At 40.3% G+C, this 14,529-nt stretch overlaps 1 protein-coding gene across 2 annotated transcripts in view; it reads right to left on the bottom strand.

Annotated features, from left to right (window-relative positions):
* Window positions 1–294: 294 nt before the first annotated feature.
* The window catches only part of LOC111647060 (solute carrier organic anion transporter family member 5A1-like), a 36,149-nt gene continuing 21,914 nt past the window's right edge, over window positions 295–14,529 (bottom strand). For both annotated transcript variants that reach the window (XM_023396667.2, XM_023396666.2), the window contains exons 6-10: window positions 12,913–13,111; window positions 9,245–9,404; window positions 8,790–9,034; window positions 7,830–7,894; window positions 295–6,997 (exon numbers count right to left, since the gene is read on the bottom strand). In XM_023396667.2, the coding sequence (XP_023252435.1) occupies window positions 6,477–6,997; window positions 7,830–7,894; window positions 8,790–9,034; window positions 9,245–9,404; window positions 12,913–13,111 (1,190 nt within the window). In that variant the 3' untranslated portion in view covers window positions 295–6,476. The remainder of the gene's footprint in view (window positions 6,998–7,829; window positions 7,895–8,789; window positions 9,035–9,244; window positions 9,405–12,912; window positions 13,112–14,529) is intronic.

The following is a 14,529-nucleotide window of genomic DNA, read 5'->3' as shown; positions in this document are numbered from 1 at the left end:
CAGATTATTTGTTGATCTAAAAGAATACATTAAATAAATTACAACTACTAATTAGATAAAAATGTTTAAGGCTCTGTATTTGGTCCCTATTTATTCATGTCTTTATTTCAACCTTAAATATTTGGTAGTGGTTCAGCGGTTAGAAATTCACTTGTTAAGATTCAAAATATTACGTTAATAGTTTGTTTCCATAAAGAAGAAACCATTTTAAACCACCAGCAACACGTCAACTTTACCATTGCATAAAAACCAAACGTGACATTTGCACACAGAATGAAATCCACAAACCAACAGTTTCTGTAATACTGTTTTATTATTTTTTCACATTTTTATTGACCAAAGTCAAGTATCCAAGGCATTTGTAAACATTGTGTCCACAAATCTACATGTTGCCTCTATTTATTGTGGTCTTTCAGTCAAAAACACTGTCCTTTTGAAATAAATACAATAGTAATAATAAAAAAAAAGAAAAAAAAGAGGATAGTAAACCAACCTACATCTGTCTGAAGGAGCTCATACAGATTCAGTCTTTGTGTGTAATCACAGTCTGGAAATGATGCCACATTACTACATGAAACGACAACATGGAGGTAAACTGCCTCCTTCTCTCCAAAAGAGGATGTGAGACGAGCAGAGGAGGATAAACGGTAGTGATGCGGTAAAATCCTGGAGCTGGTGTCGGCACGGAAACCAACAGAAACGTCAGAGAAAGTCAACAACATGAGGACGAAACGCTGAGACCACCTGCATCTTATACCTGCTGCTGCCTGCCGCACCGAACACTCACTGAAACAGCAGATGTGGATTAATCCACCACTGGAAGTAGTCCCCAACAAATGCAGTTTTTACTCGCTTGTTAAAAACTTGTGCCCAGTTGTTTTAGGACATAAATTTGCCTTTTTTTTTTTTTTTAAGTGAAACTATATATTTTTGAACTGTTTTTAAAGATTTACATCTGCAGGAGAATGTTTGGAGCCAGACAGAGGAGAGAAGTCAGAGACAAACTACAAACTGTTTCTTTTGGACTGGGATTTGTTGAAGAAAGAAAAAGAAAAATATAGAACAACACTATTAATACTGTTATTTTTAGTAAACTACGCCCAAGAGAAAACTGTATTTTCACTAAATCAAATTTAAAAAAAGTGAACTCATCAAAGTGTTACAGCAGCTGTTGTTTTTAAAGGAAAAACAAGTATAACCCTGATCTACATTTTTAAGATTTACAAAGAAGGGATGGGAAAGACGGCCTCAACGTTTCATCCTCATTGTTTCTGGGTTGACACGGCAACACCGGCTCAACAGTTTACGCATCACGTAAACAAACGGAAACAGCAGTTTTGAAAATGTGAAGTGTAGGCACAGAGAAACAGAACGCACAGTAGGTGGATGAGTTATTTATCTCGGTGCTTCACTAACACAACACGGACCGACACAGTTAGGAGTTAGTTGTGATTTGTATGTTGTTGTTGTTCTGGCTTTACATGAAAATGGAATGTCGTTTAATGTGTCTACTCTAAGTCTACTGTCTCTACTGTGTTGAGTACTGAAACCATGCGTCAAGTTTTCTTCTTCGCTGCTATTTGTTCAGGCGTACGATGATCCCCGACTACACCCCCCCGAACCCCCACCCCACCCCGTCATTGTTTATTGAAAAGTAGTTTCTTTGTGTCCCTCAGACTTTTCTTCACTGCTGTGTATCATTATTGTCCAACCCCTCCCCGATCTTAAAAGTTTATCTAGATACTGCAAAAAAAAAAAAAAAAAAAAAAAAAAAAGAAAATCATCTTTTTGCACAAAACGTGAGCTCTAATATACATCTGTGCACCAAAATTTAGATTTTTATTTATCATTTTATGACTGGAGCCTTGAAAGTCATCAAAAAGAAAGAAAAAAAGGAAAAGAAATCAGCTCCAGTTTGTGTCTCTCATGTTATCGTTGTTTTTACATTTCCAAAGAGATGTGAGCCACAGTTAACCTCTAAATTATGATTGAAAAACCTCAACGCTGTTCTGAAGACATTTCCAAAATCCTCAAACACTCATTTATCCCACAAATATGAAAAACAATGAACTTGCTGCAACGAGAAAGATTTACTGTATTTTACGATTGTATGTAAAATTAAAAAGCAATAGTACATAAAATTAGGATAGATGTAAATGGACCTTTTGATTTCGAGTCACAGCGGCATGACAAGCAAGGCGTTGTTTTTATTTCCTTTTGTGTACCGACATAAAAACCTCTTTATACTTTTTGAGCGAGTCGGTCAGTATCGCTGAAACTGTCAGATATCAACAATGGCATCAAATGCTTTTAGTTATTCTCTAATATAAAATATCTTCAGAGGAGAAGTTACAATTGTTGACGAAAACTACAAATACTAAACTACTGTCCTTACACCTGCTTATAAATGTGCTATAAACTATTAATTAAATATTTGTATTTTGCTTAGAAATGCAAAATAGGGAAGATTAATTAAGTTTTATCATATTTTTGTTTGGTTGCAGCAAATTAAACAGGTTAAAAACTACTTTAAATTGAGAAAAAAAAAAAGGATTTTGGAAATGTTTAAGTGTTGATCTACTGGACCTGAATGATTACTTTATTACCCAGTTTTCACTGGTTCAGCTTCTCTACATGTGAAGAAAACTGCTCTCAAATGTAAAAATACTGATTACATGAGACACACACCTCACTATCCACACTTGATTTTTCCTGATAAACAAACTGTTTTGGTTGTTCTCGTGTTTTTGTTTTGCCTTCGTTTCTCTACATGCTGTTCCACATGTGACCAGCAGGTGTCCTCAGAGGACAGCGACTAACCCGACTGCATGTTGCATGTGTATACACTGAACCTCCACAGGCAGCACCACAGACCTGAACACTGTCTTCACTGAGGTCTGAAGATTCAGGATAAACAAGAAAAGAGACAAAAAAAAAACAAAAACAAAAAAAAAAAACAGTGCAACGGGAAATCTGTAACAAATATGATGATTCACATTTCTGTAACACGGACCATCGTGAGCGAGGAGGCTGCTCTTTAGGAAATGAGTGGTAATACTGCTTTAAATGAATACTGTGTTACCCCAACCATTTAAAACGTCACCTCATTTTACAGAGTAATCAAACAGTGGAATCAACTATCGCCATCAAAATTTGGCTCGTGTGATTGAGTGATAATTTGACTGTGAATCATTAGTGAATAATTAATTTACATCCCTGAAATATTTCACTTTGAAAATCATTTGTCTGAATTTATGTGTTCCGTATAATTATTTGAAGAGGAGCAGTTTCAAAAACACAAAAGGATTTCTAAAAATATCAACATGTTGAATATTCAAGACACTAATCTAATAAAATCAAGCAAATTCAACTTTCAAAAAATCTGGTTGCTCAGAATAAATTGGTGACATTCAGAAGCCCCAATTCAACATTCAAAAAATTTCAAACGTGAACATTGGGGCCAGTTAGTCATGTGATCCAACAAAGACAAATTCAACTATTTGACTATAAGAAACCCCAGACACCTCATTTTTTTTCTTTTTTTTTGTGAACCAGAAAAATAAAATCAAACCACGTAAATTCAAACAGATGGTTTTCAAAGTAAAATATTGGTATTTCAATTTCACAATTATTAGTTTCTTATAAAATTCTAATTATTACATTATCATTTCTTTGTTTCCATAGTCCGCTAAATCTCAAACTTTCACTATTGTACCAACTAATTTTAGAATAAGATTTAAATGTGGTTGAATTTTAACTACTCAAACATAAAAAAAAAAGGAATTTCTCCCTGTTTTCTTTAGGTTCATTATTCCTCTTTGAAATGTCAGACACTCATTGAAAATTGACTAAATTAAAGGATTTTGGTTTTCATATCTAATGTGATGTTTCTCCACTGCTTAAAAAACATCTAAGTAAGTTTTTGTCTGTTATTGAGTCTCAAAGGTGAGATCATTTCAACAAATCAACAATTTTCTTAGTTTTTTTTTTTTTTTTTTTACTTCACAAATATAATTTATCGGAAACAGCAACTGACTAAACAATGTCTCCTCCAGGCTCCATTTAGTGACTGTTGTGGAGCTTTTGATCATAGCACATGATCTTCAACAACAGATGCTGCCCAATTCTCATGGAATTGGTTTTATTTAAATGTCCTTTTTTCTGATCACTTAAGCACAAGTTACTAAATGTATCTTGTGGTGGGATCCTTTAAGAGTTCGGATAAAATAGGACTTTTAACCATGTCGACACCTCTGTGGCAACTGTGCATTCACCCGCTGAGGAAGACCATCTGATATGATGGAAAGCTCCAGGACGCACAACGAAATGAAGTTTGGGGTGAGATTGTTCTGTCAAAAGTTTGTTCATTAGTTTCTAAGACGACTAACAATAACAGACAAAAAATGACTTGATACGACAGAGTTTTTTTATAGTGCAGTTATGACTGTGAAACGACTGCAGCAAGAATTTCTTCAACTCCTCGGCCTAAACTGTCAAAACAATGACTTGCCTGGGGGCAATCTAGTTTTAAAAATATAAGTAAACAGACATAAACATAATCAATAACATTTTTGATAATCTATTAAACTCATTTAACAAACAAAAACACTAAACATTTAACACTTTCAGTGTCTCAAATGCAAAGAATTGCTGCTTTTCTCTGAACAAAAAATGCATTTGAAGGTGTCACCTCAGGCTCAGGGAAATTGTGACGGGCATTTTTCACTGTTTTTGACTTAAAAAAAATGTTTTTTTTTGTTTTTTTAATCAAACAATTAACTGTTTAATTTTAAAGCATAATCAGTAGATTTATAGATTTAAAAAAAAACAATCATTAGCTGCAGTGATCAGTAGCCTTTCCCTGTGATTTTAATAAACTTGAAAACTGTTGCCTTCTTTTTACTTTCCACACTTTGTCTGGCCTGGCATGTGGTGAAGAAAACGGCACATCTTATTCTTTCAGGCAAGAAGGTCATTACCCATAAATCATTGGTAGTACATCTGGACGCGGGACCAGAAACTAACTTTCTATCCAGGATTCTTCTCAAAACTCACCAGCAGCTTTCATTTGTGGAGAACAGACGACTACACTATGACCTCTACATGACGGTCGACTACTTGTCGTCCTACATGTTTAGTACAGATGTTGGTGTTGCTGTTGGTACATGATTGGCTGTATCTTTCATTCAAATACAGGCAGTGCGCTTTCCAAGTCCAACCTCAAAAAGACTTCTCCAAGCATGGTTTTTTTTTTTTTCTTCCAGCCGTGTGGAGGATCCCAGCGACGCGTCCAGCCAGGAATGTGGTCAGGAGGAAAATGCCGATCCTGTTCTTTTCAGGTTAAACCACTTATCAGGGTGCCAGTCAGGAGGGCGGGTGAGGGAACAGCTCGGATATATGGATGCATTGTATGTAGCTGGCAAAAGCCAAACAATCCGACTTCCAGCAGTAATACTACGTGTCATTGTGTCAGGGGAGCAACAAAAGGCCTTGCATCGGACAGGAATGCATTCTGTGCATGCCAAGCTGCTTAGCCCAGTGACCTGTTGTCCACTTGGGTTCTTTTCAAATGTTTTAACTCTTAAAAAAAAGACAAAAAAAAAACAAAACAAAAAAAAAAACAAATATAACAAAAAATGGACGCTAAACATTGTTTTTTTTTTTTTTTACATAGCACCATGCCATCGGTTTCCAGTTCTTAACACTTGCAGTGTATCACATTTCCATAGGGTTTTTTTTTTTTTTTTTTTTTTCTGATATGCGGTGTCCGGAGAAAAAAATTGAATGACATGAGGGGGCAGAAATAAAAAACACAAATGAAGAAGAAGCATACAGACGAGAAGTGAAAGGGGGGAAGCGGGAGGACCGGTGAAGCTGAGGTATCTGTTCAGATCAGTCTCGTTCCTACAGGGTGACCACAGTCTGAGAGACGTCCAGTGTGGGTGTGTTTGTACATGTAATATACATGTGAGGACCGTGGTGACAGAAGGCACGTATTGCCGAGGGTGTGTGGGTGTGTGTGTGTGTGTGTGTGTGTGTGTGTGTGTGAGAGTGGGTGGGGGGAGGGAGTTGGGGTTTATGAGCGATGAACTCTCCACTGTCCCGAGCGAGGGAAGCAAAGCCTTTGTTCGCTTGCTGCAGTGGCTGGTGGGTAACAAAGAAAACACCTGGCCCACTTTCAACATTTTCACCAACCAAGCAGATTTCTGGTGTCAGAGAAGGGTCTCCAGGTCCGGGCGGTCCCCACATGAGTTCGACTTTTCATCACCCCACCTGTCATCTGGAGGTTGAGAATAAATCCGGACTCTCCAGTTAATGGTTTTGGTGGTGCAGGCAAAATTGAGAAGCTGTTCTGAGCGTTTTACTAGCCATAAGAGTTTTGAGATGACAGCAGGACCTCCACCTGACGACTGGCTAGATTTCAGAATAAAAGAGATGTCAGTGAGACCTGCCTCATCGCCCGCCGTGTCTAAAACTCAGACTCGCACCGAAACATGTTCCAGCGACTGGGCCGGCGCGGGGGCGGTTGTCGCTGCGGGTGATGGCACACCTGGAGGGGTTGGAGTTATTGCTTTTAGCTCGTTGCCAGGGCAACTCTGGGTGCTGACGCCACGGTTGAGGGCGCCGGCGCGTGGCGGAGCGTTAGCAGGCAGTGTGTTGGGGTCGCTTCGTGGGATGTTGACGGGGCAGGAGCGGGTGCGGGCGTGGCCCTTGTGGCCACCCGGGTGGCAGACGAGGCTGCCCACGGTGTCGACGGGCGACAGGTGGCGCTTGAGCCAGCGCTCCACCCGCTCCTCCTTGTACTTGATGGAGTACCAGGTGAGGAAGATGAAGAGGAAGCCGAGGAACTTGAGGCTGGCTGCGAGGCCGAAGTAGACAAAGCGCAAGGAGGTGACGTCGTACTCCCAGCAGGAGCCGTGGACGCCGCAGTCCTGCTGCCACAACATGCAGGTGGTGTCGATGACGGCGCCAAAGTAAATGGGTGTCGGGATGTAGGCTGAGTGGAGAAAAGAGGGAAAAGACAGAGAGAGAAGAGAGGAAGAGAGAAAACATGACAGAGGAAGAAAGAGAGAAACAACAAAAAAGTGAATAAAAAGGAGAAAGTGGAAAGAAATAGAGTGAGGAAAGACAAGAGGGAGGGGAAGGAAATAAGAGAGGATTAAGTAAAGGGGAAAGATAAAAAAGAACAGTGGAGAAAAAGAGTGAAAAAAAGAAGGACAGTGAGAGAAACAGGAAAATTAAAATTCCGACAGAATTTGACCAAACTGAGGAAATCTAAATCATCTCCGTGAGAAAAGACTCCAGTGACTCAGCATTGCACATCAATAAAGTTGTTGGAAAATAAGGATCAACACTGCAGAAATAAGCTCAAATGCTGGATCCAATTCCCATAATGCAAAACTCCAGCATCTTTCAAAACCACGTCTTTCAAACGCTCCACAGCAAGTCTGTAACCCGTCTTGACAGCAGCTTTCTGGAAGTCCCCTAAATATCGAACCCAATGGATCTCCTCACTCCTGATTCGAGAGAACAGTGATGTTGAGGCATTAAAAAGACAAAATCTCATTTCCTAACGCTCAATCAGCCCATCGGTCAGCAGTTACAGGACGTGTGGTGCATTTATTTACAGCCAGTGCGTTTAGCTGACGCTCGTCTTCCTCTGGTACGCCTATGCTGATACAGGTTTTTAAAAAGATTGACACCGATCTTCTCAGCTATTCTCCCTTTTAATCAAGACTTTTTTTTCTCCATGTCAAACAGAACCCAGTGAAAATATCGGACACTGAAATCCTCTGTCACCATTTTTGTCCTGAGGTGATTCTACTCACCGAGAGTCCTGAGGAGAACAAACTGCATTCCCAGAGCGAACGGCCTCTCCTGCTCCGCTACAGACCTGCAGAACAAGACAACCAAACAGAGGATCTGTTACTGGCTGTTTCCAACTACAGGGATAGCCAGATGCACAGGATTTACCAAATAAAAAATAACATGGTTTTGTTATTATGCCAAAGTTGGGGCAAGAGAAGATGTGTGTTATCTCAACCTCCACAGACAGACTATCAACTTGTCTATTTGAGGTTAACATTCAAAGTGAAACAGTTGCAAAGAAACACTTTAAAATTAGTTGTTTGTACATATAATCTGGGTCCTACGTTAATGATAACTCCAGGTTTATTTTTCCAGCTCTGCTAAAGTCAGTGGCTTCATGACAAGACCTCAGGATGTTTGCAGAGATCAAAAATCTAAATTTAAAGCTCTTATTTCCATTCCATCCTCTCATTTTCATTTTTTGGACTTTGGTGAAAAGTGAAAGTAAAGGGCTATAAGCAACACATGGACTATTTTCAGGAAAGTTGTTAAATTCTTCTTAAAATATGAACTTAATCACAACAATACTCAACACTCAAGACTAAATATTCAGTTTTCAATTGATTTCTTTCTATAAACAGTGTTCGGTTTTCAGCTGAAAACCAGTGAAATATAAAGGGGTAAAAGAAGAGGTAAGAATTGTGTTGTGATTTTATGAATATGACTTTTCTGCTAAAGATCAACTCATTTGGACAAAAAATAGAAGTAAAAATGTTTATGTTGAAAATCTGACTTTAAATTCCAATGTTCAGATAAATTAAAATAGTGTTAAGGTTTGTTTTGGGAAATTAAAGATTTTTTATGGAGGACATCCTGCTGAAAAACAATCATAATCAGTCTGTGATTGTTCCTGATGAGAATCCCTCATTTACGGATCCTCTTGAAAAACAGAGAACCAGCTGATCTTTAGACGGTCGTACCTGAGGGTGACGATGATGGCGGAGGGCTGGGCACAGGCAGTGATGAGTGTGACGATGAAGAGGAAGATTAGGAAGGGGATGAGGGTGCTGCAGGTGCGGTCGCACTTCCCTGACACGGCGTAGCCATTCTCGTTCAGATAGGTCTTGACAATGACCAGCTGGAGCTGGTTGCTGCCCTGACCGCTGGACGACGGCGTGATGACCTGCCGACTCTGGACGCAGGCGCAGTCTGAGTAGTTACGGATCTGGAGCACAGAGGGATATGTGTATGGAGTTTTAGAGACTTTGACTTCAATGTGATATTATTCAGGCCATTAATTCACCACTGTAAGCAAGTGAGATAATCATCAAGAAGACTAGCAGCTTCTATCGGCCTCTGCACTTTAAATTTTAGTTGAATTAAGTGACAGTATCCTAAATTTAAATAATGTATGTCATTTATCCCTGGCACTTACCCCGGAGCTATCATTGGCCACACTGCTGCAGCCGGCCAAGCAGGGGTTAAAGTATGTGATGCCATCGGAGCCGCAGACCGGAGCGTACTCGTGGATTTTACAGCCGCAGTTCACATTACAACCTCCTGTCAGGTTCCTCTGGGTCATGGTGAGAGTCGGTCTGCAGAGAGAAAACAGGACGAGAAAATCAGCAGTTTAGATTTTGCATTTCAAAACTCACTTACTTTTATTGTTTGCAAGATCACTAGTGGCAAAGATTAAGTCTTAGTTGGGGATATTTGCTGAATAATCAGACTGTTTATAGTTGAGTGTGGTCATCAATAAAATCTCAGGTCCACCTTCAACTATGAAGCTGAAGCTAAAGATAACAGTTTGTAGAAACCTGATAAAACATTCAGCAGTTTAAAATCAGTTCAATTTCAGATTCTGGGTCAGTTTTGGATGGATTTTCTCCATAACCGGCTGAGGCTTGTGGGTAATGTAGTATTTTGAGCCATCAGCCATGAAAACCTAACCAAACAAACAATGATTTGTCTCACAAAGTTGAAATTGTGAAAATTGCTCAGAAATAAAGCAGAAAACGATAAATACTGTGGTATCTGTGTGATGTGAGTGTAAAGATATGAAATAATTATTAGAAATAAATCAGAATATTTTCTTTACTGTGCAACTCCAACACTACAAAACCTGGAAATCAACTGCACACGACCCCTGCCCTATAACATGCTTTGTTACCAATGATCTACAATGACAGCTCAGGCTGGAAGGAATTTGGCCACTAGTTTTTTTTTTATGCTGCTGTGAAATGTCTGCATTAAATTTCATGCCAATCTATGGTTGTTTAGATTTTTCAAATACTTCAAAATGCACAAACAGACGACCAAGCATCCAATACCGCCATCACTGGAGCCAAATGACACACAGCATGGCTAAAAAAAAACATTAATGAACCGGAGAACAAGCAGCGACTTTAACTGATATTGACTTAGTAAAAGTGCTTAATGGACACTGAAAAATCAGCAAAAAAAAGTAAGGAGGGAGGGAAAACGAGAAGATAGAAGACAAGGGAGAAAGAGAAAATAAGATGATGGATGAAGAAGGACAGAAGGAAAAGGACAATAATGAAGAGATATGTGCGGAAACAAGATGGAGAAAACAGAAGGAAAGATGAGAGACAAGGAGGAAGTGAGTGACAAAGATGAGAGATGGGGAGGACAATGAAGGTAAAAAAAGAAAGAAAGGCGAGAGGAGGGCATGAAGAAATGAAAAGATAAGGAAGAAGAGAGAGCGATGGACGAGGGATGAGAAAGAGGAAAAACGAGAGATAATGAAATAAAGAGAAAATAACAAAAAAAAGGGAATTTAGAAACAGTACCGAAGATGAAGACAGCATAGCGAGACGGACGGACAGACAGACAGACAGGGTAAAATCAAAAAGACCAGAGGGAGAAGCACAACAGAGAAAAAGAGAGGGCAGTCAGCCAAGGGTCCTCTCCTCCAAGCTGTCCTTGGACATTTTCCATCGTTGCCATGTAATCGCTCTCAGGGACTCTCCGTCCAAAAGAAAACGCCTCCATTTACTGGCTCGCTGTCTGTTATCCTGCACTGATCTGAACACTCGCTTCCTCCCTGACGTCGGCCACAGATGGGTCGATAAAAACTACCACTGACTTTGTCAGTGCCGGGAAATGATTTAATACGACAAAGGCCAAGCTGCCATGAAACGGCTGTCTCTGATTTAAACAAAAATCTTCCAAAAACCCTGTTTGGGATTACGAGTAGATCTGAGAATACAGACCCCAAAGGACGTGTTTCAAAAATGGCTAAAGCAGGAAAATCTTTAGACGTCATAAATATGTGCCCAAAAAAAAGATCAACAATAACAGATTGGTACAAGTGTATGTGCAAGCAACAAAATTTGAGATCTTCTTTTATTTGTATTAGCCCTGACAAGACCCAGTGCAACGTGGCGTCTGGCTGTCACCTAGAATCAGTAGACTGTAGTGGATGATAATGGTCAACCATGTTGAAAGCTGCTTCTAAATATTAATGCCAAGTCAGTGATTCTGTTATTGTACTTATTTGCCTTTTTGTTTGCTTTACAGTTGCTTTTTTTTTTTTTAGAAAGCTAGCCAAGTTATGTTAGAGGATAAGGCTGGCATTTTTCTATATTTTTGTTATTGTCAGTGAAAGAGGAAAACAAAACCAACAATGTGTAAAATCCATTAACCCTTTCTGTGGCTCTCAGCTCAAAGCCCACTGGTTCCTACTGAAGACAAAAATGTTTAAAAAAAAAACAGCTCATTAAATAAAGTGTCTTTGTTTTCTTTTTAGTAAGTAAATGTTACTTAAACTGCATTCATTGGGGACTATTTTCACTGGTGGATTAATCCACATTTGATGCTCTAAGGATTACAGACAGCAGGAGGAAGGTGTATGTGAGACAGGCTCAAAAGTCTTGCAGCATATCCAACTGGTATGGGACCACCGGGGTCACCGACAGCCATAGACTGTAAATAAAGATGGTTGTAGCCTCTGTGACGTCACCCACAGGGTTCTGAACAGCGATTTAGAAGCTCAGAGTGACCTGCCCACTGTCGCCATCTTGGCAGTACCTGATTCCGCCTAACTCCTGGCTAATCCAAAAATGGGCAAAGAGGAGGGGCGCATGTGGAGCTGAGACTTCGGTGCATGGTGGTTTGTGGCAAGGATACGCTCACCAACCTGTCACTCAAAGTGGCCACGCCCTCAGTTACACATAACTTTAAGCCTCAATAAAATGTAAACAGGTGAGTTATACAGTTGTCATGAAGAAGGAAATTAGCTCTAGAGACTTAAACCGCTTCTTGTACCAGGCTGTAAACATTTCTGCTGTAAAGTTGGACATTTTAACATGGGAGTCTATGGGGATTGACTGACTGTTGGAGCCAGATTCTAGTGGTCATTAGAGGAACTGCACTTCAGTGTCGGCTTCATTTTTCAGCCCCGGACCTTGCTGCATGCCAACAACACATCAGAGAGATTATAGATCTCATCTGGCCTGGGAACGCCTCAGGATCCCCCAGGAGAGGCTGGAAAACGTTGCTGGGGAGAGGCATCTGGGCCACCTTGCTTGATGACCCCACCCTGGATTAGTGGCAGAAAATGGATGGATGGATGGACTAACAACACACATGAGAACCCAGACACCCAGCTGTATCCAGGATATTAATGAGTTGGGGCAGATGTCCCGTTTGTTTTGGGGTTTTAGAGAGGACAGGTTACAGCACTCACAAAGAATAAGACAAAGGAGAAACAGATATGTGGTGAGATGACAATGGTCACCAAAGCTATTTCTCTGACCTCTGTGTTTTTTCTCTTTGAGCGTTTTTTTAAACTCCTCCTTTACTGTCCATCTGTTTATCTCTTTCTTGTGTCTGTTTTTTCTTCTTTCTTTCCCTTCTCTCCTTTCTCCTCTGAGTGTGATTGGTTGCCTCGCTCTGTCCCGCACAATAAAAATCACACACCGACACCCTGTGTAAATTTTCAATTCAGATAAGACACTGAACAGTGCATCCTCAAGGCTGCTGTGTAGCAGTTCTTCCTCGTCAGCAGTGATGCATGACAACCCACCATTTCCCTGAAGTGAACCCTCCCAGTTTCTACCCCTCCCCCTCATGGCTCCTCACCCGGTGGTGTAGGGGATGTTGATTCCTCCGAGGTTGATGCTCTCACAGCCCACGATGAACAGTGTGGAGAAGCAGAGCAGTGAGACTCCGCTGCAGATCATGGCCAGCTTGGCCGACTCGCGAGCTCCCAGCTTCAGCTTCTTGATGATGTAGCCGCCCAGGACGATGCCGACGCCGGCACTGGGTACGATAATTACGCCTGGAGGGAGGACAAAGGCTTATTATTAAGAATTCAGAGAACTCGCTGATCCATAGAATGCTTTCATTTATATCAAATCATCTTACACTGAGGGCAGCTAGCTAGTTCTCCAACCTAGTTAAATAGTTTTACAGTATGTCCCTCTCAAAACTCCACTGATTATTATCTTCTATATTAATGTGACAGACAACGTTAGAGACAAGCTGGTGAAGACAGTCAAACATCTAGCAGCTACACAGCCAGACACTTTTCTCAGGAGTTGTTGGAGACCAAACCATAGCCAAAAGGAGGGTGAATATGGGATATTACATTCACCAGGTGGATACACACTCCACTCCAAATCAAAGATATGTCTTTTGAGTGTGAAAATATGCAGGTGATGCTAACATAAAATCCATTAACTGAACTTTAAAAGACAAAATGTGTTTCCTTCAATAGCTATGACACTAGTCTATTGTGTATTCTGTATCTTATCCTTAAAACCTATTTGTGAGATATTCAAATCCGTGGCAAATCCCGCACACTGTCTGACTAGCAGCAAACAATCTAATAGCGACATTCCTCCAAGGGATGTGGTCTGGCATTGCCATCCCTGCACACAAGGTCTGTTGTTCTCTGATGGTGGAACAAGCTACCGAACGCTATCAGAGCAGGAGCGTCCCTGTCTATCTTCAAGAATTTCTTGAAGACTAATTTCTTCCGAGAGCAACCTCCTTTCCTAACGCCTCTAACACCAAAACATGCCTGATTAACACTTACAATGCTCTATCAGTTCACTTCTTTACCTGATCTTTATCTGAAAGCTTCTGCTAAATGAGTAAATGTAAATGTAAACGTAATATTCTAGATGTTATGACATTGCATAGGTCAGTTTGACTAGTTTGGTGTGTTTGGAATACATAATGGGAGAAATATCACACACAAAGGGATGTAATGAGGTGCTGATCACTGGTTAACAGACTTATGAGCAGGAAAAGATGGTCCCACGCTCTGGCTCCATATGTACGGATGATGCTTTGGCCCTCAGGTCTTCTCCAAGAAAGATCTTAAACTTGGAATACATACCATTTGAAATTCTGCTAGAATTTCCAAATTTCTTCCTTCTTGCATTTGCGTGTAAGGACAATAAAAGTTAAAGTTGGAGAAAACACTTAACTAAGCTAATCTGCTTCATCGGGGTAAGTGTGATTAGACATCATTAGACATCATGTCATGTCATTAGAATTTGACTCAAGTACTGTCCAAATGAGCTCTGTCCATTTAAAACCAGCAAGAAGGGCACAGACATACAGGAAGACAGAAGTCTCTCAAGTGAAAGAAGCAAAACTGTTAAATTTGTCAATTTGTGTGTTCATGTGGTGAGGACCCCAACGATCATAGTTAGAAGCTGATTGAGAAACTGAGGTTTTTAGGGCCTT

The sequence above is a fragment of the Seriola lalandi genome, unplaced genomic scaffold (assembly GCF_002814215.2).
Source record: "Seriola lalandi dorsalis isolate HSWRI2012SDOR001 ecotype SW California unplaced genomic scaffold, Sedor1 jcf7180002054982, whole genome shotgun sequence".
NCBI lineage: Eukaryota > Metazoa > Chordata > Actinopteri > Carangiformes > Carangidae > Seriola > Seriola lalandi.
This window is presented reverse-complemented; position numbering and strand designations above follow the sequence as displayed.